Below are 27,794 nucleotides of genomic sequence, written 5' to 3' on the forward strand. Positions count from 1 at the left end.
CAGCAATTACCCAAGGAAAAGCTTTTCAAGTGGTGCTAACAGAAACAGTTCTGTTGCGCAAACACATTTTAAGTCTTTGCTTTCCTCACATCTGCTAGCCTCCCATTGGCCAAAGCAAGTCATATAGCTGAGGTTAAAGGAGTCTGCCCATCCTGAACAGCCAAAGCAAATTATTAAATGCAACATCAATGAGTAAGAGTCACAGAAGAAGGGAATGGAAATTTTTAATCTGTAATCTAATCACAACAAAAACAGAAATCAATTTTAACTGACTTTTTTTAATTGGAAAGGATATAAACATAATTTTTCAGAATAAATAAGCATGACTAATAAACATATGAAAAATGTTCTACTTCACTAAAAGCAGAAGAAATGCTAATTGAAATCATATTTAATCAAAGACATGATGATGCCCTTTGCTGGCAGGTATGTAGAGAAATGGACACTCATTCTGTTGATTGAATTGGTAAGCAATTTGGTAATTCTGTCAAGAGTATTAAAATCATTCATACCTTTTGACCTAGTAAGTCCCTTTCCATAACTTTTTCCTAAGGTAGTGATTAGAGAAATGGGTGAATATGAATGTATGTTCACAGCATTGTATAGTAAAAAATGAAAGTAGTCTAATAAATGTCCAGCAGTAGGCGAATAATTCAATTATAGTGAGTTTATATGGTAACTTGTAAAAAATGACCCACAGCACTTGAAAATGAAGAATAATGATATTATTTAAAGATAATAATTACTGAAAACTTCTATGCACTAACATCCTTTTAAGCAATTTTAAGCATTTAACATGTGTTGACTTATTTAATCTTCGTAGCAACATTTTGAGGTGTTAGAATCAGAGCTGAACGGTAATGTGGCAAAAGTAAATTTTATTCAGGAACTGTTACAGTAGAGGAAAAGAGCTCTCAGTACAGAACTGGGCTCAATTCTGAATATAGAATGGACAAGTGGGGATTTATAGGCAAGGAGCAGCATAGTGGTCACTGAGTGGAAATTGCTAAAAGGAAACACTAAAAGGGAGGATTCTGGCTAAACTGACTACACAGGATTTTTGCTGAAATTAGACCAGGGTGATCAGATGCCAAGGGTAGAGGATGAGGAATTTGATGAGATATTGAGGGTAAAAGGTTCTCTGTAAACTGACTTAGCAAAATTCTTGCCACAGCTGGGAGATGCATGCTTGACAAGGATGGACACCAAATTTTAGGTCTAGAGAACTTAGAGGAGCCTGATTAGAGTTATATCAAGGAGAGTCTTTGTCCATCCATCACTTAGGCTATGTGCTACTGGCCAACCCTGGAGTAATGTGGGAGGGAATTACCTGCAGATGTGAATACCTGGGGGCAAGGAACATTGGATGCCATTTTAGAGAATGGCCGCCACACTGTGGTTCTCACCATTATTATTCTCCATTATTCATTTGCTGTGGAAATAGACATGTACTAAGTGGAACTTTGAGAAAAGAGAGAGAAACTTGAGTCCTCAGTCTTCAAGATAGATTTCTAAAACTCTGGGGGTTTTGCCTTCCAATAACCCTCTATACCCAAGATTCATATGACACCCAACAGAAATCCTCTGGTTATTTTAAGAAAGAAAGAGAAGTCACTCAGTCGTGTCCGACTCTTTGTGACCCAATGCACTGTGGTCTGCCAGGCTTCTCCATCCATGGAATTTTCCAGGAAAGAGTACTGGAGTGGATTGCCATTTCCTTCTCCAGGGGATCTTCCTGACCCAGGGATCGAACCCAGGTCTCCCACATTGCAGACAGATGCTTTACCGTCTGAACCACCAGAGAAGCCAGTTATTTTAAGAAGGAAGGTTTATTTCAAGGATGTTAGGTAGCTTACAGAATCCCCAACAGTGAAGACATCACAGCTTACATGTGCAACATTACTGATCCTGGGCTGGACACTTGTGTTACCTCTAGAACTTCAACTTCAAGTATCTCTAGCATGAGAATGTGGCTGCTTCTCTTTGCCTGAATAAATTCTGTGTGTACCAAAGAAAAAAACAGGAGAGTCTTTGATAGAAGTAATCACTTGATTGTCATTTTTAGATGAAGAAGTTGAAAACAGGTTAAGGACTTGCCAAAGTCCTACAGTTACAAAATGAAAGAACCTAGGTTATGAATCTGAATACAAACAATATAGCTCCAAAGTCAAATAGCAAGTAGGTGACAAAGTTAGAATTCACACCCAAGTCTTGTGATTATTTATACTCTACTCTAAACTCCCTTCTAATGTTATAGAATGACCTGAGCTCATCTCACAAGTGAAATGTTAAATTCGTGGTAAACATAGGAAGATCAGATAGGGTAGTGTGCTATCCCTATGCCAGTGCCAAATAAATTTGTGTTTGGGAAATCACAGAGGTACATTGGGGGAGAGTAATTTAAACTGTACTTTTACATGGATAGGCCACGTCAAAAGGCCTCTTTGTGATCCTTTTGTATTAATGGCCACATTCGTGGAAAACCAGAGACATTGCCAGGAACTGGCTATATCACAATAACAGTCATACGCTTTTATTAGTAAGAGCATTGTGGAGTCAGCCCAACTATATAAATAATTTCTCTCTGCCAGAAAATTGAAAGTCATTCTTGAATTGAAGAACTAACTAACATATTAATGTTCTTTCAAGTGATGGGAGAATGGTTTGACATGAGCAATTTGCTTAGAGTTTTATTTTTTTGTTAGGGTCCGGAAATTCACTTTAAAAAAATACCAGAGATAATTAAGTATTTGTTAAAGCTGCCTGGCTACATCCTTAATACATATTGTTAATAAACATTCCAGGATGCTTCCTAGGATGTAGCAAGCAAAATATGGAAAGAAAGACCAGTGACTAATACTCGGTTTCATTGGTAGTTTGTTTGTTTGTTTGTTTGTTTGTTTGTTTTAATTTTTTGGCCATGTTATGCAGTATGTGGGATCTTAATTCCCTGACCAGGGATTGAACCTGCTTAGCAAGTGAGGTTCCTAACCACTAGACCACCAGGGAGATCCCTCTTTGGTGGTATTTTGAATGAGGTATAAGATTTGGTTTTAATTGAAATATTTAGAGTGAAAGAATTTTTTCTTATGTTAAAAGTAGCATTTTCTTCACATATTAAAATAGTGCTTCTGCTTAATAGGAGGGAAAATAAAGCATCTACCTACTGCTTAAATATCACATTGATGTGTTGCATTTCTTTGTTCCTCGTGTGGGATTCTCAGGGCTCTCTGTAAATACTTTTGTTTGCCTCTGAATAATAATACCCTGGAGCATCTCTGTTTTTTAATTGATTTTTTTTAAGAGTGTATTTCTTTTAAAAGCAGAATTGTACTACTTGCACCTGTGTTAATCTCACCAGGAAGTCTACTCAAAAGAAATGAACATCTACCAAAGTGGATTATTGAGGCTTCTATAACATTTCATAGCTGGTGTAGAAAAGACCAGGGCACTGAAGAAGGACAAACTGAAAGTCTAGGATCTGTCGTATAACCTTCTTCCTCCTCCTCAGTTATGAATATGTGGCCAACTGTATTTCCTTCCTCGACTGAAACGAATTTGATATTTGAAACCAGTGTTTAAAATTTACCCTTCATTTAACCTTCTGTTGCAGAAAGTGTAATGTCCTCACCTTAGAAAGCCAAATCCCTCTCTCTGCTCAATTTAATCAAATCCTCTGCCAGGAAGAATTTTAAATGCATCATCTTAATGAAAAGCACTATTTTATGTTGAGAGAAAGAACATGGGCTTTGGAGTAACCATGACTAAGATAATTTAGGAATATTTTACTGAAGACTGAGGAAGAAAAGCCATGAGATTGATCATCTAGATAGATGCCAGAGACATTCACTGATTAAAAATATACATAAGGATCTGTCTTAAATATAGCATGCACGTGTACACACACACACACACACACACACACATTGATCATCTAGATAGATGCCAGAGACATTCACTAATTAAAAATATACATAAGGATCTGTCTTAAATATAGCATGCACGTGTACACACACACACACAGACACACATACTCTCTCTCTCTCTCTCTCTCTGTCGATCAACATCCCAGACCAACAGTTAGAATCATGACTTAAAGGTGAAATATTCAAGACATTCTCATTAAAATCTCGACTAACATGAAGATATTTGCAGTCATCACTATTATTTAACTTTCTTCTGATTATAATTATTATATAAGAAAATGAAAAGAAAGAATATTAAAATTTTAGCTGATGAATAAGTTAACATTTATGGGTAATATGGTTGTCCAGTGCTCTCACATTGTCCTTTCATGAATTTTTATTGTAAGTGTATGATTCTTTAATAAACAGCAAAGTAGTTATTTTCATTAAAAAAATTAAGAGAGTTGTCCTAGACTAGACTTATCTAAGACAGGATCCTTCAGCTCTTTATATTCTATTATTCTCATAGAGCTATTTGCCATTATGTTGGCATAGATTATTTTATTTTGAACCTGATATTAACCCTGAGAGAAAGTAGTAGTTGTTATTATTTTAACATATCAGCAAGATTAAATGGCCTGCCCAGGGTCACATGGCAGTAAGTAGCAAAACCATAATTCTCAGCCTCTGAATCCATTCCCTTTTCTATTCTAAAAAAGTTATTTCCAACAAGGTAGCATGATGTGATGCTGGGATTCTAAAACTTTGGTATATGTGTGACTCACCATGGATTATTACTTAAAAATGCATAATATTGGGCCCACCTATAGTCTAATTCACTAAGATTAGGGTGATGATCCAGAAATTTACATTTTTAACCTGTACCTCGTGGTACTTCTATTGATCACACTTAAGTAAACATTAGTAGACTTTAAAGAAAGTAGTAAGCAAATATGGAAACAACTTGGTTTGCATACTGCTTCCTCTCACTGTACTATTTGTAAAGTCTTAGATAGTCAAGCAGTGAATAGTAGAGAAGCAGGAGAATATACTGAATTAGAGTATAGGCTTTGGGTCAAATGCACCTTGGGCATGTTACCTGATAACAGAGTTCCCACTTCATAAGAAAGCTTTAAGAGAGTATGTGTTAATAAGTTCCTTAGTGAAGAATGAGAGAACAAGGGCAGAGACAGATTAGAGGTGTTAACGCTAATGGAAGCCTCAGCACAAATACAAAAAAAAAAAAAAAAACCAACGAAGTACAAGGGTTCTTTACTGACCAAAAGATTTTGTTTCCCCATCAACTTTCTTTTTTTTTTTTTTGGCTTAAAGTCATTAGAGATTACTTAAACTTTTTATTTTTAATTAAATCTCAAAGTGAATTGTGTCTTCCCTGGTGGCTCAGTCGGTAAAGAGTCTGCCTGCAATGCCACAGACCCAGGTTCAATCCCTGGGTCGGGAGGATCCCCTGAAGAAGGAAATGGCAACCCACTCCAGTATCCTTGCCTGGAGAATTCTATGGACAGAAGAGCCTGGTGGGCTACAGTCCATGGGGTCATAAAGAGTCGGACACGACTGAGTGACTGACACTTTCACTTTTCACTTTCAAAGTGAATTGATACTGTAATTGATGAGATGATTCTGGATTAAATATTTGAATAGATGTTTCAGAAGTACTGGTAAAGTTTGGGATAGTACAGGTTTTACTCTTATTTCTAATGCCCATTTGAAAGAAAGGGCATCAAATGAAGGTTTTTACAAAAAGACATCACAGTCTTGGACTCTGAGATTGAGTTATTTCAGATGGCTCTTTTACATCTGATATGTTATACAAGTTTAGAGTATTGATTGACAGGTTGTGTGGAAAATGGTGAGAGATTTTAGCATTCCATCTTTCTCTGTTCATACTTCCTGTTATATATACTCTCTCCTTCTTAGATCTGTTAATTAATCATAATGTATAATATTGTCATTTTTCTAACATATCTATATTTTATTTTTATATTTTTACTCAACTCTTATTACTGTGTACTACTGATATTCAGTTCAATTCAGTCGCTCAGTCGTGTCCGACTCTTTGCGACCCCATGAATCGCAGCACGCCAGGCCTCCCTGTCCATCACCAACTCTTGGAGTTTACTCAAACCCTTGTCCATTGAGTTGGTGATGCCATCCAGCCATCTCATCCTCTGTCGTCCCCTTCTCCTCCTGCCCCCAATCCCTCCCAGAATTAGGGTCTTTTCCAGTGAGTCAACTCTTCGCATGAGGTGGCCAAAGTAGCTTCAACATCATTCCTTCCAATGAACACCCAGGACTGATCTTTAGGATGGACTGGTTGGATCTTCTTGCAGTCCAAGGGACTCTCAAGAGTCTTCTCCAACACCAGAGTTCAGTTATGACTACTTAAATCTTAATCTTGTTTCCAGTTTTAGTGGTCTATAATTTTAACTTGTGTTTGTTGCTTAATTTTTTTCAGTTTAACTAACAAAAAAGTTCCTACCCATATGAATTTAGTATCTGAAGGTTTTTTACAGCTTTATAAAGTAAGCACTTGAGAGAGTGTCAAAAACTTTTGGGATCCTTATATTGTAGAGTAATTATGGTCAGTAGCATTCCATTTAGTTCAAGAAATGAAACTGTTTCTCTCTGTAGGAGAGATGATGAAAACATAATTTTATACATTCTAGAATTATTATTATTTTGTTATATTACTAAAGGAGTGAGAAAAGGCAGAAGTCAATCTTTAATAAAATCACTGAAGAGATCATTTTGTTATGGAAGAGTCAGTAAATAAGGATCTATACAGATGATAAATTGCATTAAGTATAATTTAATGACTGAATTTCTTTTTTCATTACATCTGTCACATCTGTTTTATTCAGCAAACATTTATAAAACACCTATTGTATGTCAGGCTGTGCTGGATGCCTGGCATGCATAGATGAACATGACATATCTTTTTTTACTAATTTTTTTAAATTGAAGTATGGTTGATGTACAGTGTTCCAAGTATACAGCATTGGATAATCCCAGTGTACATTCCTTGGGATTATCCACATAGGCAATAATGTCAGCTGCGATAAGGGACAGTTTTATTTCTTTCTTTCCAATCTCTATACTTTTTGCTTCTTTTCATTTTTTTCCCCGCTTATTGCACAGACTTGAACTTCCAATACTGTTGAGTAAGAATGGTAAGAGCAGATATCCTTGCCATGTTTCTAATCTTAGGCGAAAGCATTTCGTTTGTTACCAGTAAGTATAATAAGTAAACTTTCCTTAGCTAATGCTATAGGGTTTTTGTTGAGGAATCAAGGTGATGAAGTTCTTCTCTTTTCCTCTTTTTCTGCGAGATTTTTTTTTCAAATGCTTTGCCTAGATCTTTTGATATGATCCTGTCATTTTTCTTCTAAGTTTTAACCAATTAAAATGGTGAATTATATTATTAATTTTTGAATACTGAAACAGTGTAGCATCTCTGGAATAAACCCTACTTGGTCATGGTATATAATTTTTCTTACATGTTGCTAAATTCCGTTTGCTAATATCTTGTTAAGGGTTTTGTATCTGTGTTCACAAGGGATATTGGTCTGTATTTTTCTTTTTGTGTGCTGTCTTTGATTTGGGCATAGGTGTAAAACTAATTTCATAAAATAAATTGAGAGGTTTTGTTTCTTCTTGTAATTTGTGGAATGTTTCTTCTTTAATAGTTTGGTAGAATTCTCCAGTGAAACCATCTGGACCTGGAGTTGTATTTTGGGGCAGTTTTTAAATTAGAAATTCAGTTTCTTTGTTTTTTTAAAGAATTTGGTCCATATCATCTAAGTTGTTGAAATTTATGGGGGTAGAGTTAAATATAATATTCCCTTATCCTTCTGATGTCTTCAGTGTTGGTAATGATAATCCCGTTTTCTTTCTGATGTTAGTAATTTGTGTCTACTCTGTCAGCTATTAATTGATCTTTTCAAGGAATCAGCTTTTCATCGATTATTTTCTGTTTTCCTTGTCAGTTTCACTGATTTCTGTGTTTGTTATTTCCTTCCTTCTACTTGCTTTGGATTTATTTTGTTTTTCTAGGTTCTTGAGGTGGGTTCTTAGATTATTGATTTGTTACTTTTTCTGTTTTCTAATGTATGCAGTAGTATGTATAATATGTATGATGCTATGCATTTTCCCCTCAGCACTGCTTTAGCCACATCCCCCAAATTTTGAAATATTTTCATTTAGTTCAGTGTATTCTTTAAATATCCCTTGAGATTTTCCCTTTGATCCATGAATTATTTAGTAGTGTGTTGTTTAGTTTCCAAGTATTTAAATTTTTTTTTTTAACTATTGACTTTTGTGGCAGATCTTGCTATATGTTCATTGGGCACTTGAAAGAATCTCTGTTGTGCTCTTGTAGGGTGGAATGTTGATGAGATCCTATTAACAAATGATGTTGTTGAGTTCTGTATCCTTGCTTATTTTCTATCTACTTGTTCCATTAGTTGTTGACGAGGAGAGTTCAAATCTCTAACTGTAATTGTGGGTTTGTCTTTTTTCCCATTCAATTCTGTCCATTTTTGCTTCACACATTTTGCTATTTTGGTTGTTTGGCATAGACACAGTCAATGAGGCTTGCTAATCTTCTTGGTGGATTTATTCTGTTATGCTTATATAATGGCCCTGTCTGTTTCCACTAATTTTCTTTGCTCTGAAATCTGCTTTATTTGATAGCCTTCTTGTGGTCATCATTTCTTTATTTTTAGTTTTGAGAAGTTTAATTATAATGTGTCTTGGCTTTAGGTTTATTTTATTTGAGGTTTGCTCAACTTCTTGAATCTTTAGCTTTAGGTCTCTTACCAAAAGTTTGAGGAGTTATCAGCCATTATTTCTTTAAGTATTTTTCCAGCCCCTCTCAATTCTTTCCTTCTGGGCTCTGATGACACATTTTTTATGATTCCACGGGTCCTGAACCTCTTCTCTTTTCTTCTTTTTTTAAATCTATTTTCTTTCCAGTGTTTAAGATTTGTAGTTTCTATTCTTCTGTTTTCCAGTTTGCAGACTCTTTCTTCTCTCTTCTCTACTCTGCTATTATGTCTTCTGTTTCTTTGCTGAGACTAGGTATTTCCTTGGTGATGCTTTTAATTTTTTCACTGTTTAAGTATTTATTTATTTAATTGTTCATTAAAGCATTTTCATCAAATAATTCCAGCATCTCTCATCTCATTTTTGGCATCTACTGATTGACTTGTTTCCTTCAATTTGTTATCTTCCTTGTTCTTGGTATGACTAGTGATTTTCAATTGAAAACTGGGTATTTTGTATATTTTTATTAAAATGAATAGAAATTATATATTATACTTCATTATTAGAAAGGAAATGTCTCATTTAATATAACTAAAGCAAGGATGGAGATCATTAGGCATGCTGTTAGCAAGTTTTAAGTGTCAGTGCCAACATGTTGGTTTTAAAGAGATTATCTGTGTTCTGTTATAAAGAGTAAAAATGAAAAATGTCTGTAAGATGCTGGGAATTATGTCATTAAATATTATGTCTAAAAGACAAGATACAATAAAGTGTTTTATTTTTTTATTTTTAGTTCTTAGGAAACTAAATCCTCATACAAGATGTACATCTGTTACTTGACTTTTTCATATTCAGCATATACAAGTTTTTAGAGACACATTGTATGTGTAGGCTGCCAGGAACCATTTGCCTTCCCCAAATATTTGTTGGAATGTAAGGCATTGTGCAGAAAGTTTAAAAATGAGTAAAACACAGTGCTTGCCCTCAATTCAACTTGGCAAATGTTGAGTTCCTGCTGTGTGAAGTGGAGTACATAGGCCCTGAAAAAATGCTGACATGAGATCTTTCCCTAAAAGACATTACAATTTAATGGAATAATACAAACACATATACAACTCACTCCATTTTGAAGTTAGATTCTTTTAAAAATAGTAGATAGGGTATAGTCTTGTAGGAAAAAGAGAAAAACTATGTTTGCATGTTTGCATGCTAAATCACTTCAGTTATATCCAACTCTTTGAGACCCTATGGACTGTAGCCTGCCAGGCTCCTCTGTCCATGGGATTCTCCAGGCAAGACTGGAGTGGGTTGCCAGGCCCTCCTCCAAGAGATCTTCCCGACCCAGGGATCAAACCAGTGTCTCCTGTGGCTCCTGCACTGCAGCTAGATTCTTTACTGCTGAGCCACCGGGGAAGCCCCAAAAGTATGTTTATATAATAATAGAAGAAAATATAAGCACAAAGTATTTAGCTCATTCCTTTTCTCAAGACCTCCAACCCAGTCTTCCCCTGTTTACTTTCACAGACTACCTTTGTCTCCTACTACCCTGAAAAAATTGAACTTATCAGGTCATTTTCCTTCAGCTGTCTTTCACCTATATACATACTTTTTTAATCCAAACCTATTCTCATCATATTTTTCCCAGACTTGGGAACAAGGTTAGTGCTCTGACCTTATTTCCTCATATCTCTTTCAGGATCTTGCTCCAGCAGTCACCCATTTTCTTTCCTAAGTCTTCAATCTTTTCATCATCACTGGCTCTTTTCCTTCAGCCTATATATATGCTCAACAGTCTCTCACCCTAAAAAGACTTTCCTTATCTCAGTAAGCCATCTGGTCTAGCCTGTTTCCTTTTCTCATTCCTACCTCTGAAAACAGTACTCTGCCTTTCCTTATTGTCTCTATTCTGATAGTCATAATGACTTTATACAATAACTTAAACATATTTATGAACCTTGAAATGTTTACAAATACAGAATTAAATTTTATTTTGAAAGAGTTAAGAGAAGGTCTGTAACATTTGAAAGAGCTCTCATCTCTTCAGATCTTTGGTATAAAGAAACACAGGGAGAATAAACTCAACCAAGTTTAGTCAAATGCAATACAGATAGAAGACTTCTATTTCTGATTATGTCATTGCCCTTTTCACAGAAGAGGCTTGTATTATTTTGATGCTTCCAAAATGGTTTCAATCACTGGCTACATGTATATGACTCCCCAGTCTGTATCTCAAGATTGTTTATTTTTATTTCCAGTTGTTTTCTGGCCATCTTCCACCTTGATGTCTCATAGGTATCTCAAAGTCAGTATTCCAAAACTAAATATTTTTATTCCCTAAGGTTTCTTTAGCACCACACTCACCAGTGTTTTCTACCTCAATTCTTGGCACTGTCTCACCCAGTCAGCCAGGTTAAAAACTAGGAGTCCTCCTTTGGGACTTCCCTGTGGTCCAGTGGTTAAGACACTGCTCTTCCACTCCAGGGGCCACAGATTTGATCCCTGATTGGGGAACCAAGATCCCATATGCCTTGCAGTGTGGCCAAAAAAAGAGGGAAAACAACAGCAATAACAGATAGGAGTCATCCTTGATTCTACCCTTCTTCTCATCTTCACACTTCACCAAATTCTGACAATTTTAGTTCCTAAATGTTTCTCAGATTTTGCCTGACCTCTCTATACCTTATATTTGCTCTCAATTCTAGTTCTTATTTTTTCTCACTGAGCTACCACAAGAGCCTTTTCATTAATACACCACTTCCAATCTTCACTCCTCATAGTCATCTCATTTATAGTATCTAGCACTGCATTATTCAGTAATGTAGCTACTAGCTACATGGAGCTATTGAACACTTGAGACATGTCTAGTCAAAGTTGGTATAAGTTTTAAATGTGAAATACAAGCTGAATTTTGTAGACTTGGTATGGAAGAGTGTAAAAGGTCTCCCTAAGAATTGTATGTATTATATTATTATTGGTCATACATTAAAATAACATTTTAGGTATATTAAATATATTATTAAAATTATTTTTACCTGTTTCTTCTTAGCTTTTAAAATATGGTTACTAGGAGATTAATATTATGTATGTAACTCTTCCTCTAGCTTTTCATGTAGCTGGCTCCTTTTTACTACCCAGATATCAACTTAGAGATCTTCTCTGCCTGTACACTATCTAAAGGAATTCCACCAGAATCGCTCATGTCACCATGTTCTGTTCATGGCACTTTTCACTATCTGAAATCATCTTGTTTATTTGTGTCTACCCCAAGTAAGTAGTAAACTTCGTTAGGGTAGGAAATTTGTCCACTGGTGAATTAGATTCATAACTGTGTACATGGTGTCTAGAATAATACCTGGCATTTAGTAAGTAGGTGTTCATTTGTTGATCGAATGATCTCTACTCTTTGATATGGCTCTGTCTGCCTCACAAACCTGATTAACTCAAGACTTAACTTTCAAGACTCAACTCAAGTAGCACTTCCTCCAGGAAGCCTTTCCTGGCTGTTTCCCCTCCTGAAAGTCTTAACCTGTTGATTCCCTCTCTATACACAGTTCTGTAGTAACACTTACACGCTGTGCTTTTGTTTGTTTTACATCTCTCCTCTTTCACACTTAACCCTTAATAATTCTTCAGTATATTTCTATTCTCTAAAATATACCTGGTTACCCAGTAGACAACAGATTTTTCTTTGTAGCTGATCTAATATATGTATATAAAACACAGCTTATAGTAGTAGACACTCAGTAAACATTTGTTGAATGAATAAATGAATTCCTGTGTCCTTTTTTATAAAAACAATATAACAACATTAAACACTCCTTTAAATAATTTATAAAATATCATCACCCTATTAGTAACTGTTTTCTTTAGTCCACTTTCTTCCTTTTTCTTTTAATTATACAAGTAAAACATGGATATGTATATATCACTGTAAAAAACAAAATTCAAATAATACATAAATAAAGTTAAAAATGAATCCCCTTAATAATCATATTTTCTTCATCAGAGATAGCTACCTCTGTCTTTTTCTATTAACATCATGTTATATACAGTACGAAATAGTAATATGTGTATAGTTTTTAAATTCTGCTTTCCAGATACCTTGGAAATATTTTTAATATTGCTTAATAGTTTATGGAGCTATTTTTTTGAGTTGAGATGGTCTTAGAGAAATGGTGCTGTCTAGTAAAAAAAAAAAACTTCCTTTGATTAGGATTCCTATTACTAGCTTCCTTATTTATCCTTAGGCCTAGTGATTTCCATTTTTGTCTGTCATTTTAAGATTATGAATTTTCTATAATCACAGAGTTGAAAAGAGATAGAGTCTGGATTCAAACCCAGATCTTCTAACTTCAGACCCACCTATCTTTCCACTTACTGTCTCGCTGAACTTCAGCTTTCTTAACTTTAAAATGGGAATATAATGTCTGTCTTGCCTGTTCTGGGATAAATTAATAACCACCTAAGGAGATATAGCACATGTGACCTCAGATATTAACTGAAATGTGTTTAAAGATCACAGAAGTTTCTAGATCCACTAATTTTCAGAGAACCATGTTAGTCTCATAATTCAGTGCTTTGATGTTTTTAGGTTATAGGAGTAGAACTAGGAATTTGCTAGATGCTAAATTCATTCATAACTCAGCTTACCTATATAGGTTTGGGATTTGAAAACAGTGTCCCCAGTCTATTTTGTTTCCTTGTTTAATTTAAGATTAAAAACTAGTAAGCTATTACCAGAGTAGAAAGGTTTTGGTTGAAAGAACAGTGTTCACTTTACATACAGTGCCACTTTTTTCATATTTAACCTGCTGGCTGACTCTTTAGACCCCATGGACTGTAGCCCGCCAGGCTCCTCTGTCCATGGAATTCTCCAGGCAAGAATGCTGGAATGGGTATCCATTCCCTTCTCCAGGGGATCTTCCCAACCCAGGGCTTGAACCCAGGTCTTATTGCAGGTCTTTACCATCTGAGCCATGAGGGAAGCCCATATTTAATATATCCTTCATGAAATATTGCTCAGGATGATGTCCATATGTGATTTTTTTCTGTTTTTTTCCTTAGCAGTTTTCCTAACATACTCTTTTGCTTTATCTTCCTATGAAGCCTAATAGGTAGAAAACTCTAAGAAGCTTATTTGTTTTAGATTCAGTAGATACTGTTACCATCCACATGTCTGGTATTAATTATGCTTCTAATATGGCAGGTGTGTAATAGAAGCTTAGGGTAGAATACCAATAACTTGATTTTCTGTGATTCTGACCATTACTAAAGTGGGCTACCAGAGTTAGCCAACAGAGAATTAGATGTAATTGCTTGCCTAAAGTGATAATATCTTCCTGATACAATCCCTGAATACCAATGAAGGCAGATAATTTCAGGGAGACGCACTCCTCATTTAGGGGATGGGAAAGATCAAGTAAGGGTGATAATTAAAAAGAGATCAAAAATACAGCATTTGTAGACCGGGTGCATGTTAACCATTGTTTGAAGAAGTTCATAAGATAAAAATTACTTATTCTAAAATACTATATTAAAATATTTTTTAAGTCAGTAAGTTCTTGTGTATGTTTCATAGAAACTTCATAGAAATAATATGGGCTTAAAGGAAGGCAATTTAGCCCATTGTCCCATTTTAAGAATTATATTCTGAAGATGGATAAGTGAAAAGTGAAAGTGATAGTCACTTAGTCATGTCTGACTCTCTGCGAGCCCATGGACTGTAGCCTGCTAGGTTCCTCTGTCCATTTTAATTTCGAGGCAGGAATTCTGGAGTGGGTAGCCATTTCCTTCTCCAGGGGTTCTTCCCTACTCAGGGATCAAACCCAGATCTCAAACCCAGGTCTCCCATGTTACAGGAAGATTGTTTACTGTCTGAGCCACCAGTGAAGCCCATATTCTAAAGATAGAACTTGTATTTAAAAGCTAGAAGAAATAACAGAAAATTAGCACATTATTTTTAGCTTCATTATTACTTCCTTTTTCTTTTTCTCTGTTGATCTTATTTTGAAAGTATGATGAATGAATTGTATTACATTGCTAAATTTGCTTTATTCTTTACAAACTTTAGTAGATGAGTTACAGATTTTTTTGTGTGCAACCATGATGCTAATTATTGAAAATATTACTCAGCTAGACTCTATGTCTGTATATAGAAGGAAGTGAACAGGTCATAACATATCTGACTAAAGCTATGTAGTAAGAAAATATTAAGTTAAAATTTTTAAATTGATATTTTGTATAGCACCGTGCTATAGTACAAATATTAACCCAGTTTGCTTTTGATGGAGGAAAGTTTTGTGGAAATAGTTTAAACCTTAAAATGTGTTTATATCCAAGCTTGACTGTTCATTAGAATCAGCTATGGGCCATTTAAAAAACTTGTATTTCTGTTCCCTGCCACTAACTTTCCAGGAGAAGAATGTGAACAGTGGTGTCCTGGCATGTTTAAAATAGTAGTTCTCGTCCAGGAATGGGAATGGGGCTGGGGCACTGATTTGCAGTGTTTGCTGATTTCCATGGTGTAAATACAGACTGCCACCATAGCCAATTTCAAGCTACTAAGATGATTCATGTGGAATGTTGGGAGATGATAAACAGTATTTCCATTATATAGATACAATAAACATATATAACCTAAAAGAACAAATAATATCATTTTAGTAAAATAATTAGGAAGTGATGAATCTGAGTTTTCATTGCCTTTGTTTTTAATATAGCAGGTTATGTTTATGTAATTTAACTTAAAATGACTGTGTTTAACAACCAGTTTGCAAAGTTTTTGAAAATTTATTAATCAGCTCGTAAAGCTGGTACAAACTGTTGCTAACAACACACTGGAGCTCAGAGATAAGTGTATCTTTTTTTAACCAACTAAGTAGCTCTGATGAAAGCAACCTGCCAATCAGGTATTTTTCTGAAGTATGGATCTAATCCTAAGGCACAAGAAAGCATTCCACAGTCAGACCCAGAATGTCTTCCAGCCTCATTTCAAAGCATACCCACTCCCCCACATCTTCTGTTTCACCCACGCTAGACTTAGATTACTTGAAGCTTCTCAAAAAATACCTTGCACTTTCCCACCCTCATGCCCTTTCATTAGTTTCTTTTAGCCTTGAATAGCCTTGTCTCATCTGCCTGACTTTTGCAACACTGTTTATTTATTCTTCTAGAAATAACTCAACTGCTGCTTCCTCTTATTTCGGACTTTTGGAAACAGTCCCATTCTCCTTGATGTTCTCATAATACTTTGCTTATTTTATTTTGAGCTCCAGTTTATCATCAATAACAAATGGCCATTTCAACTAAATAGATTATAGATGTTTAAAGGGTACCTTTGAATAATACTGTACTTAACACCTTAATATATAAAATGATTAATAAGAACTTTTTGTTTGCTTGCTTGGTGGTACTGTGAGGCTTGTGGGATCTTAGTTCCCTGACCAGAGATGAACCCAGGCCCTGGCAGTGAAAGCACCAAGTGCTAATCACTAGACCACCAGGGAATTTCTAGCACTTGTTTATTTTAATAGGAAGGATTATGGATAATGCATGATACAGCCTTTACTTTCTAATCGTTTGAGAAACTAACTGAAATTTAAACTTTTTTTGAATTAGGTTACACCTTTTTTTTTTTTTCCTGATGATTGAGGACCATTTAGTAGTAATTATATACCTATGCCATATAGCCAGAAAACAGAAATAACATCATAATAACTTTCAGACTTAGCAAAGAAGAGTTTCATTGGAAAATATACAAAGCACTTAAGAGTGAAAAAGATAAAGTTGTGTATTATTCTGATTTAGTGCACTTTATAGTGTTGTCAGCTTAAAACCCTCATAGCTCAGTTGGTAAAGAATCCACCTGCAGTGCAGGAGACACCGGTTCGATTCCTGGGTTGGGAAGATTCCCCTGGAGAAGGGATAGGTTACCCATTTCCGTATTCTTGGGCTTCCCTGGTGGCTCAGCTGGTAAAGAATCTGCCTGCAATGCAGGAGATCTGGGTTCAATCCCTGGGTTGGGAAGATCCCCTGGAAAAGGGAAAGGCTACCCACTCCAGTATTCTGGCCTGGAGAATTCCATGGAACTGTATATAGTCTGTGGGGTTGTGACAAATCAGACATGACTGAGTGACTTCATCATTAAATAAAATCCAAAAGGAGCAAAAATATCATGCTTTTGCTTTGTGGTTTGAGAGAAATTTGCTTTCATATATGTTCTTAAGGATACATTCCTTATCAATCTGTTGCCTTCTAGCATTTTATCTAGAATTAAAATTACCTGTTTTCACAATAAGTATTGATAAGATCTAAGTATAGGAAGGAAATGTTCTAAAGTAAAAACAATCCAAGAATTTCTCAAAGTAAATGCAGCACATCCCTTGTTAATGGTGTTTCATACATTTTTTTTTAATATTTGACCCAAAGCTGCCACCTGATGGCAAAAATTAAAATGACAACTTTTGTAATATTCTAAACCTCCATCACAGTTACTTGAAATATTATGTTTTCAGCATTGAGCCTCTAAATTCTAAATGCACTTTTCTATAAATCTTGTATATTAGTTGAATGTTTGATAACTATTTTGAATTTCAGATAAATCAGATTTATTACTTAACTTTTTTTAGATGTGGATCCTACTAAGGAGATTTACTTAAAATCTATTTATGGAGCTGGAGGAAGAATCTGTTCTTTAATTAGTTTTACTTAATGAAGAATTTTACTCGAATATAGTAATTTTCTGTTTCCCTTTTCTTTCTTCAGAACGAGGTCACTCAGACACCACGGTGTTCTTTTATCTATGGATCGTCTTTTGTTTCATCAGTTCCTGTTATACCCTCATCTGGGATCTGAAGATGGACTGGGGTCTTTTTGATAAGAATGCAGGAGAAAACACCTTCCTCCGGGAAGAGATTGTATATCCCCAAAAAGTATGTACAAAGAGTGCTTATATTTATTTAAAAAAAAAACAAAAAACACAAAAACAGAACACTCAGGTGTATTACAGTATATACCCAACACCAGACTACTTAAAGAAAATAATTACAAAAAAATGCTAATCCATTCAGTCAGTAAAAATGTGCCAGATGTTAACTAAATTCTGGGTACTGTAGGAAATAAAAACAGTAAAATTCTGGTTCTCAAGGAGGCTATAATCTATGTTCTAAATAGATAAGTAAACAGATTGCAATACAATGTAATAAAGACTAGAATAGAGGAATACATAACTATCATTTATGATTTGTTTTTTAACATGCAATTCCCTATGTCTCATGAGTCTTAGGGGGAAGCCTGGTGGGCTGCAGTCCATGGAGTTGGCTACAGTTCATGGGGTTGTGAAAGAATCAGGCACGACTTAGCAACCATACCATACCCTATGTCTTAAATGCCCTCTTTCCCCTTAGTTTACCTTGCAAATTCTTGTTCCTTCTTTTTATTTTTAATTTACCTCATTTTTTTTAGCATTCTACATCAAGGTGCTTATTTATTTTTAAATTTTATTTATTTATTTTTGATCATGCTATATAGCTTGTGGGATCTTAGTTCTCTGGCCAGAGATCAAACCCATGTCCCCTGTAGTGGAAGCTCAAAGTCTTAACCATTGGACTTCCTGGAAATCCCTTGTTCCTTCTTTTTAAAAGTCAGTTTGTTCCTTTCTCTAAGAAGCCTTTCTTATTTCTCCAAGCATAATTAGCCAATCGTCCTAGTCCCATTTTACGCTATACAGACTTCCATTATGGCAGTTATCACATTGCATTTTAATTACCTGTTTAGGTATCTATATCCCTTACTATCCAGCATAGTCCCAGGCATACAGTAGACCATGTTTGTGGAATGAATGAATGAATAAATAAAATCTTGACTGAATGAACAGTGCTATGAAAGCACAAAGGAAAGAAGGGGTGCCTGACTTTGCTTGGGTACATCAAGAAGGCTTTTCTTTTCATTTATTTCAGTCAGTTTTCTTAAAGTTTTGATTTTATCCAAAAATACATGGATAATTACTTGAGAATCATTTGAGTACGTTATCTAAATTATGAATGAAAGGATGAGAAGGACTGTATTAAATAGTCAAAAGACCAAAAGTATCTTTACTCAGATATTGAAAGAAATTAAACAATGAATTGGGAATCCGTATAAGTGAATTTTAACCCCAACTCTCTCACTAATGAGCTGTATAACTTTAGACAACCAGACTGCACTGTATTCTCTAAGGTAGGGTGTTATACTAGATTATCTCTTGATCCTTTCCCAATCCTAAAATTCTGTGATGCAGAGGGGAGTATAAATTGGGTCACTAATATTTTATACTATGTCAAAATGTCACCAATACTTCAGAATTGCACTTTGAAAGTATGTGACTGTGTAATATATAATTGCTGCTTAGGAAAGGCTGTTTTCAAGTGTGAGGATTGAAAATAAATGATAGACTGAATATGATGAATGATATGTTAGGGTAACTTCATATAAACAAATGAAGGCCGAAAAGGAGATGTTCATTGACAGTGATTTTTAAGTCTCATTTGAAAAGAAAATTTAAAAAAGTAATATTAAGCACAAGTCAGACAGCAGACATGTGTTCAAGAAAAGATGGCCTTTTGTTCACCAAATGCATGTGCCTTTGCTCCTTGTACTGTTCTTGCCTTACTGAGAGATATAATACATTTCTATCTTCTTATGATGGTTGCTTTGATGAGCTATTTATATCTTTACATAAATGTTAATCTGTTCATCCTTTAAGTACTAACTTTTTTATTTCTACGTAATAAAATTAGTTAATGGAATCTTCCAGTTTCTTTGTTATTATGTATTTTTATGACCCATTTTAGGGTCATAATATGCTTTTGTACATTAGGCTTTACAAATATATAAGAAAAACGTGCTAGAGGATCACCATAGCCCTCTCAGCTTTAAAGGGGCAAATATTGGAGTTAAATTTATTGTGCTAAAAAAGGGAAGACGCTATTTGTGAAGTTCAGTGGGTCTTCATTTAAAAATTAAGAACACAGCTATATGAACCTTAAAATAAGTTCCTTGGCATTAACAGTGCATTCTGTTGAGCACCATACCCAGGTCCAGGAAGCATTTATGTTATCTCCATATTAAAACTTAACTTTTCTGTATCTCCTCACCTCAAGTTAAGTGTATTCCTCCCAAAAGACTTTTAATTTTTGGTAACATCAGCTCCCACATCAGTCAGCTGTGGATCTGCTTGATTGGCTCTTAAAGACATATGAAATTGCAGCTTTTCATCGAGACATCTAATAATGATTTCACTGCATGTGGATTTATCCAAAAATTACATTATCGCTGTATTGAATGGCTGGGGGAAGGAACAAAGAGATATGTTAATGTGTTAAAAAACTTCATAAAATTAATCATAGTAAGCAGTGAATAATGTCTAAAATTAATTAATCAAGATATAGCAATATACACACATTATTTAGAAATGTGGAAGATAAATGTTCAAAATTTGAAGATGTTTGTCTCTAGAGAATAGGACAAGAAGAGGACTGTTGTTTGTTTTGTTTAATAGCCTTCTACCATGACTGACTGATACTCCTTTGCTGACATTCTTTTAATAAAATAAAATGCTATGACTTAATACTTAGCAATTCTAGTTTCCATAAGATGTTGTGACCTTTAAATACATATTTTTAAAGAGCTGGATATCTTGAAATGAATAGAAAATCCATGAATTATAGTTCCGGTCAATTGGCAGTTTGTGTCCTTAAGACTTTTGTGTGGCTAAAACTGAAAGAATTAGTCGAGTGCTTGTCTTCCCCATGTGGAAACGGAACATTCCTTAAATTTAATTGTCTGTGAAAGCTAAGCTTTGTGTTATTTTCTGACATCAAAAAAGAAGGAAAAACTTTTTTCAAATGAAGGGTAAGGCAATTTGAAAGTAAAAGCGCAAATAACAGTTAATAAATCTCATGTTTTCTAATTTGAACTATTGAGCTATTAGTGTATCACCTACATTTTAGAATGTCTTCCCAGTCAGCTCGAGGATCTCATCTGGTTTGTATTTCTGGGGTCTGGAAGAGAGCCTAGTACACAGTATGGGAATGAAGTATTAATATATTTGTTAAAGGATCACTGAAATTCAATAAAACTTCATTTTGAATATTGTCCTATCTATGAAAAAAACTAAATTGGTGAAGTCTTTTAAAATATAGAACTCTTTACTTACTTTACTCACTCTTGTCAGTATGATATATGACTCTTGTTTACTGTTCTAGGTGTGCTTATTTGTAAGAAACATGATGGTCCGTTTACTCAATTTGCTTATTATCCCTCAGGCCTACTATTACAGTGCCATCATAGAGGACGTGATCCTGCGCTTTGCTTGGACTATCCAGATCTCAATTACCTCCATGACTTCGTTGCCTCATTCTGGGGACATCATTGCTACTGTCTTTGCTCCCCTTGAGGTTTTCCGGTAAGCAGACTACTATAAAGTTTATCAGAGATTTTTTTTTTTACCTAAAATGTTACTTAATACTTACAAATTAGATTTCATTAAAAACTTATACCTGAAAAGCTTAAAATTTCCAGCTTTTCTCAGACTTCTCATCTGCCTCAGTGTTGGAAAATTCTGACTGTAGGACTAAGACATTAATTCTTACAAAGTTATGCTGATGATAACTTTTTTAGAAGCTTTTTTTTTTAGAATTGGACTCCCATTTGAATATCTAAATGACTAATGAACATATGGAAATGTTCTTTACATGATTAGTCATCAGAGAAATGCAAGTTAAAGCTACTTTTGAGATACAGCTACTCACCTATAAATGCTAAAATGAAAACTACAGACACACCAAGTATTGAGAAGACTATAGAACAATTGGAATTTACAAACACTGCAAGTAGGAGGAAACTAACTAGTACAATAGCCACTTTGGAAAACTCTTTGTCAGTATCCACCAAAGCTGTGCATGAACTCCTTGGTATATAGCAAACAGAAATGCTTACCTAAGGGCACCAAGATCCACATACAAGAATGTTCACAATAATATTATTTGCAGCAGACCAAAGTGGAGATTACCCAAGGGCCTAGTAATATTAGAGCAGATAGATAAATTGTGATATTTATGCACATGCAAATCTATTCAGTAATGAGAACAAAAGACTAAATACAAAAACATGAATGAATCTCACAAAGCAAAGTATTGAGCCAAAGAAGTTAGCCACAAAAGAGTATGTCCCTGTATGAGTCCAAATTTATGAAGTTCAAAAGCAGGCTAAATTTATCTATGGTATTAGAAGTCAAAATAATATTTGCCCTTGTGGGACAGTGAGTGGAAGTGGCACCAGGATAACCTCCTTGAGTGGGGAGTAAGGTGCAGTAATGTTCTGTTTCTTGAAATGTGTGCTAATTACACAATGGGTTCAATTTGTTAATATTCATTATGCTGTGCCCATCATACTTGTTCACTTCTCTGAATGTATGTTACACTTAATAAGTTTTTAAATTAAAAAAAAATCATTGAGCTCCATTAGAAGGGTTGTGAGTAGAAACAGGGAGGTAAAAAGTCTTAGAACAGAAATTAGAATTAAAATCTTTTGAGGATCACACTTCACAATTTAGCAACCTGGGTTATTTAGCCCACCTTCTCAGTGGAAATAATAAAAGTGTCAGAGAAATGTTTTTTTAATATTCCTAAAAACATCAGTGATCTGACATGATAGCCCAAACTCTTAAGTGAAGGCAGGTACCCCATGATAAGCAGAACACTAAAGCTGATTTTGCACTAAAGAAATTTGCCAAACCAAAAGACTTTGAGATTCATCTGTGATAGCCAATTCAAATTTGTATGCACCTAATACACAGCTTGAAAATAGTAAAATGAAAGTTGACATTGCTAGAAAGTAAAAGTAGATAAATTTATAATTTTAGAGGAAAATGTTAGCATACTTTTCTCAGTATAAACCAGTAATCAGGGCTTCCCTGGTGCCTCAGTTGGTACAGACTCCACCTGCCAATGCAGGAGACATGAGTTCGATCCCTGATCCAGGAAGATCCCATATGCCATGAAGCAGCTAAATCTGTGCGCTACAACTGTTGAGCCTGTGCTCTAGAGTCTGCAAACCACAACTGCTGAGCCCACGTGCCACAATTACTGAAGCCTCTGAACCTTAGAGCCCGTGCTCTGCAACAGGAAAAGCCACAGCAGCAGGAAGCCTGCACACCGCAACTAGAGAGTAGCCCCTGCTGGCCACAGCTAGAGAAAAGCCCACACAGAAATGAAGACCCAGCACAGACAAAAATAAATAAATAAAATTTTAAGAAAACAAGTAATCAGTTAACCAACTTGACTTAATTGACATATGTAGAGCATTGTGTACAACCCAGCTACTAAATACAAATGTTTTTAAATATACATGGGACATTTACCAAAATTAACCATGTGTTAGGCTGTATAAAGGAAGTCTTAACAAATGTTGGAAGAGTAAAATCACAAAAAGATACCTGAAAATTCACAAACATTTAGAAATTTAGCAGCATATATATAAATAATCCATGGGTTGAAGTTGAAATTGCAATGGAAATTTTAAAGTAATTCTGAATAGAAATGTCATTGAAATTCTCATCACCACCACCTCCCCCCATTCATTTCTTTATCTTTCATGTATGCTGCTTTAATTTTTTTTCTAGTAAAAAAAAAAAAGAGGTAGCTCAATTACTTTTTTATTCTTGATTTTTTCTTTTTAAAAAATTATTTGGTTAAAAGCATCAGATGTTATATCACCCATTTAAAGCAGAAGCAAAAAAGATCCTTTGAATCTTTTTTCTTCCTGCAACTACTGCCCATTTTTGTGCTCTCTTTTACAGCAAAACTCTTTAAGAGATAACTTTACTTGCTATCTCTGCTCTCTGACTCCTTCCCCATTCTCCCTTTAATTCATCTCGTCCTCTTCCTCAGTACTCAAACTAAATGGCTTTTGTTAATAATTAATAACAGCAGCAAACACTAATGTGTTGTCTTCTATGTACCTGGCACTGTTCCAAGCACTTTACATGTACTAACTTAGTGAATCCTTACAACAATCTTGTCAGATAAGTACTGCTACTGTCTCGTTTACTGATGAAGCATAAGTTAAGTAAATCATCCAAGGCTGTTACACCTAGTAAGTAGCAGATCCCTGATCTGAATCTAGACAGTCTCCCAGAATCTGTGCTCTTAGATCATATTGCCTCTTTATCCTCTACCTAAATCCAGTGGTGGTTCTTCTATCTGACTTTACCTCTCAGCAAAGCTCTTCATTTGATTTCTCAGGAACTACTCTCTTCTGTCTCACGGTCTGTTCCATCTCGATTTGTTTACTGGTTCTTTTTCCTCTTCCCAAATTGTAAATGTTGCATGCTGTAGGGTTTGATCCTCTTTTACTCCTCTCCTCCACTTATTCCTAAGCCCGTGACTTGAAATTCTGTTCTTATGCTGTCTGTAGTCCTAGTCTCTCCCTTGAACTGCAAACTCATATCCATCTAGCTACTGAATTTTCCTCTTGGGTATCTAATGGCAATAGAAACAACTCAGATCTCTAGTAAAGGGTGTCACCATTCACTGAAAACAGAAACCTGAGACCACCCACATCCCATGTCCAGTAAGCCTCATCTTCATAAATAAATCCTGTCTGTCTGCTTCTCATCACCTCTGTTATCCCCACCTGTATCTAAGTCTCAGTCATCTCTTTCCTGGACTACTACAACATCTTCTAATTGATCTCCCTTCAGCTGTCTTTGATCTCTTCACAGTGCAGCAGATAGATTGATCTTAAATCATATTATTCTCCAGCTCAGAACTCCTTGTTTTCTGTCACACTATAAGTCTAAACTCTATACTGTGGCTTTTAAGGCTGTCTGTGGATCAGGCCCTTTTCTTCCTCTCCATCTTTGTCTCCTGCCATTTTAACCTTCTTGTTCCATTCCAGCCCCACTGACATTGCTGTTGTTTTAACACACCAAAGTCCTCTCCAGTGTGGGACCTTTTGTATTTGCTGTTTTCTCTATCCCTTTTGTACTTGCTGTTTCTTCTGCCCCTTTTGTACTTGCTGTTTCCTCTGCCTCAGACTCTTTTCTTTAGAATTTTACCTGACTTGCTTCCTTACATCATTCAGATTTCTGCTAGATGTCATCTCTTCAAAGAAGCATGTTCTGTACCCCTGCCCTGCTTTATTTTCTTCAGAGCACATACTGTTAACTAATTGTTTATTTGTTTCATACCTGTCTCTGTTATTAGGAATTACACTTATACAGGCATAGGCATTGTCTCTGTCATACTGTGGCTTTTCCTGTCATACTGTAGGTATTCAATAAATATTTGTTCAATAAAGTGAAAGAATGAGTACTTTGAACCTGTGTTCTGTGAGTCCCTTTCCTTTGCCTATTCTGTTTTTGTCCCCTTCCCCCCAACACACACACCACCTTTTTCTATTTTAATATTCTAGTCCTTAATTCCTTTGTGTGTGTGTGTGTGTGTGTGTGTGTGTGTGTGTGTGTGTATTTCCATGAGTAGAAAGTTGATGTACTTGGAGGTCTACAGGTGATAGTAGTAGTATATTCAAATTTTATAAGTAATTCACCTACTCCTACCCCATTTTGCTAAGGCGATTTGTGTGGAACTTCTTCCGCCTGGAGAATGAACATCTGAATAACTGTGGTGAATTCCGTGCTGTGCGGGACATCTCTGTGGCCCCTCTGAATGCTGATGATCAGACGCTGCTAGAGCAGATGATGGACCAGGAAGATGGGGTTCGGAACCGCCAGAAGAACCGGCCGTGGAAGTACAGTCAGAGCATATCCCTGCGCCGGCCTCGCCTCGCCTCTCAGTACGTAGGCTGCCACTTCTGTGAGATGCGTTCCCTTCAGGTTTTAGTACTGGGTAGCATTTAAGTTTGGAGAAGGAAATAACAACCCCACTCCAGTATTCTTGCCTTGAGAAATCCGACGGACAGAGGAGCCTGGCAAGCTACAGTCCATGGGGTTGCAAAAGAGTCTGGACGTGACTTAGCGACTAAACAACAACATTTAAGTTAAGAAGCAGTCATGTTGCACCTGATGAAATTGCTGGTGTTCAGCCATTTTTCACAACCTATGTATAGAATGTCTTAATGGACACATAGTGTAAAATATCATTAGTATGTTAATTAATGCATTAATTAATACCTACTGATTTGGCTTAAAAGCACACTGGGGAAAACTTGTTGGAGAATAATTTATTTGACTCTTAAGTTTATCTTGTATAAAAATCATTTTCAAGTTATAAATTTTAGGAACCCTGGTTCTGCCACTTGACATCTGTGTCATCTTGGCCAAATCAGTTAATTTCTCTATATTATTGCTCATCTGGAAATTGGGATTAGTATGGTCCCTGTTCAGAGGGTGGCTAGGTAGATTATTTGTTATGACTTGGAATTTACACCAGTTTCCTCACAGAAAGAGCACAATAAGTATAAGCTATTATTTTTTTACTTTCTTAGTAAATACCTACAGCAATATTTTTATCGGTCATTGACTTTGTATATTCCTAAAAGTTGCTTGGAGGATAGCTGTACCCTCTAAGTATAGGGTATATGTGGTCGCATTTGAAATTTAGAGACAGTAGATATCACAAAGGATTGGAATGAAAGAGGAGACAGGGCAGTTTTCTGAAGGATAAGGGAGTGTTTGGATAGGCTAGAGGCACAGTAAAGACATGAAGGTGGAAATGAGGGATGGAAAGAAAAGCCATGTGACTAGAGCTCGTAACAAATAGTAACAAAATTTAGCTGAATGAAGTATGATTGTAGAAGACTGAAAGCTTTATCTTGTAGGCAGGAAGAAGTCACAGAGAATTTTTTCATAGAATGTTATGAAAGTAATATATTCATAACTTTCAGTGGCACTGTGCAACATATATTGGGAAAGGGAAAACTGAAGGCTGGATCAATTAAAAGACAATTGCATTATTCTTAAGTATGGAACATTAAAGACTTGGATTAGGGCTCTTAGAGTAGGACAAAAAAGAAAACAAGGAAACATTTTAAAGGAAGTTAAAAAAAAAATTAGAGATGGTAATAACCCACAGGGAGCAGAGGAGAAATTGTCTGAGCGTTCAGATAGAATTTGTAAGTTCTCTAAAGAAGAGAAGGTAGAGAAAAGCAGAGCAAGGAAGTGTCTTAGGGAACAAGCACAAGCAAGAGAAGAAAAAGAACAAACAAAAGGGGTAGGAAAGGAATGGTCAGGGAGGTCAGTAGGAAGAACGTCAGAACAAAGCATGATACCATTACATACAGCAGGAAGCAGAGTTTGAAGAAGCAAGAGGAGGGGATGTGGAGACTGGTAGAGGTAGTAAGGGAAGGTCCACAAAGGGCTGGAAGACAGTGCAATAGATGGTTGTCCCATTGAGCTCCTAAATTTGAAAGTGAAGTCCTCGCTAGTTACCAGCAGAGGGCAATCCAGACATACACTCTTTCTGCTTCAAAAACAAGGACGCAGTAGATCTTTTATGTTCAGTTTCAGATGTTCAGCGGAAAAACCCCAGCATACTAGATTGCCTCCAGAGGAAGACATTTAGAACAATGGAGCAGGTTATGTGCAAAGGAGACAGTAGCAAATCTAAAATAAGATCTGAGACTGAATGCTAACTTTGAGACTCATGCAGCCATTTAACACATCCTTAACATTTGGAATGTCCATTTCTACCTCTGTCAAGTAATAATAATACCTACTTTACCTCATAGAGCTCATGAGTTGCAGAATATTTTGACTTTATCTAATACTCCATTTTTCATCCTGTACAAGAATCTCTTTTATGGAATCCTGAATGGTTGATTATCTTATTCTGATTAACAGTCATCAGTGATAGTGAAGTTTATAACTATACAAGGCACCTGATTTTATTGTTGGATATTTACTGTGGTAGATAGCTTATGTTGAAATATGCTTCAGTATAACTTCAACCAGTTGATCCTTGTTGGGCTTTCTAACATGATTTAGTATTCTCTCTTCTGTGTGCTGTGCGTAGTCACTCAGTCGTGTCCGACTCTTTGTGACCCCATAGACTGTAGCCCACCAGGCTCCTCTGTCCATGGGGATTCTCCAAGCAAGAATACCGGAGA

General features: G+C 35.7%; 1 protein-coding gene across 1 annotated transcript in view; it reads left to right on the top strand.

Annotated features, from left to right (window-relative positions):
• XPR1 (xenotropic and polytropic retrovirus receptor 1) overlaps window positions 1–27,794 on the top strand; it is a 200,392-nt gene that overhangs the window by 166,130 nt on the left and 6,468 nt on the right. The window contains exons 12-14 of the mRNA XM_043923014.1: window positions 17,454–17,620; window positions 20,993–21,132; window positions 25,302–25,523. Of these exons, the coding sequence (XP_043778949.1) occupies window positions 17,454–17,620; window positions 20,993–21,132; window positions 25,302–25,523 (529 nt within the window). The remainder of the gene's footprint in view (window positions 1–17,453; window positions 17,621–20,992; window positions 21,133–25,301; window positions 25,524–27,794) is intronic.

The sequence above is a fragment of the Cervus elaphus genome, chromosome 14, assembly GCF_910594005.1.
Source record: "Cervus elaphus chromosome 14, mCerEla1.1, whole genome shotgun sequence".
Taxonomy (NCBI): domain Eukaryota; kingdom Metazoa; phylum Chordata; class Mammalia; order Artiodactyla; family Cervidae; genus Cervus; species Cervus elaphus.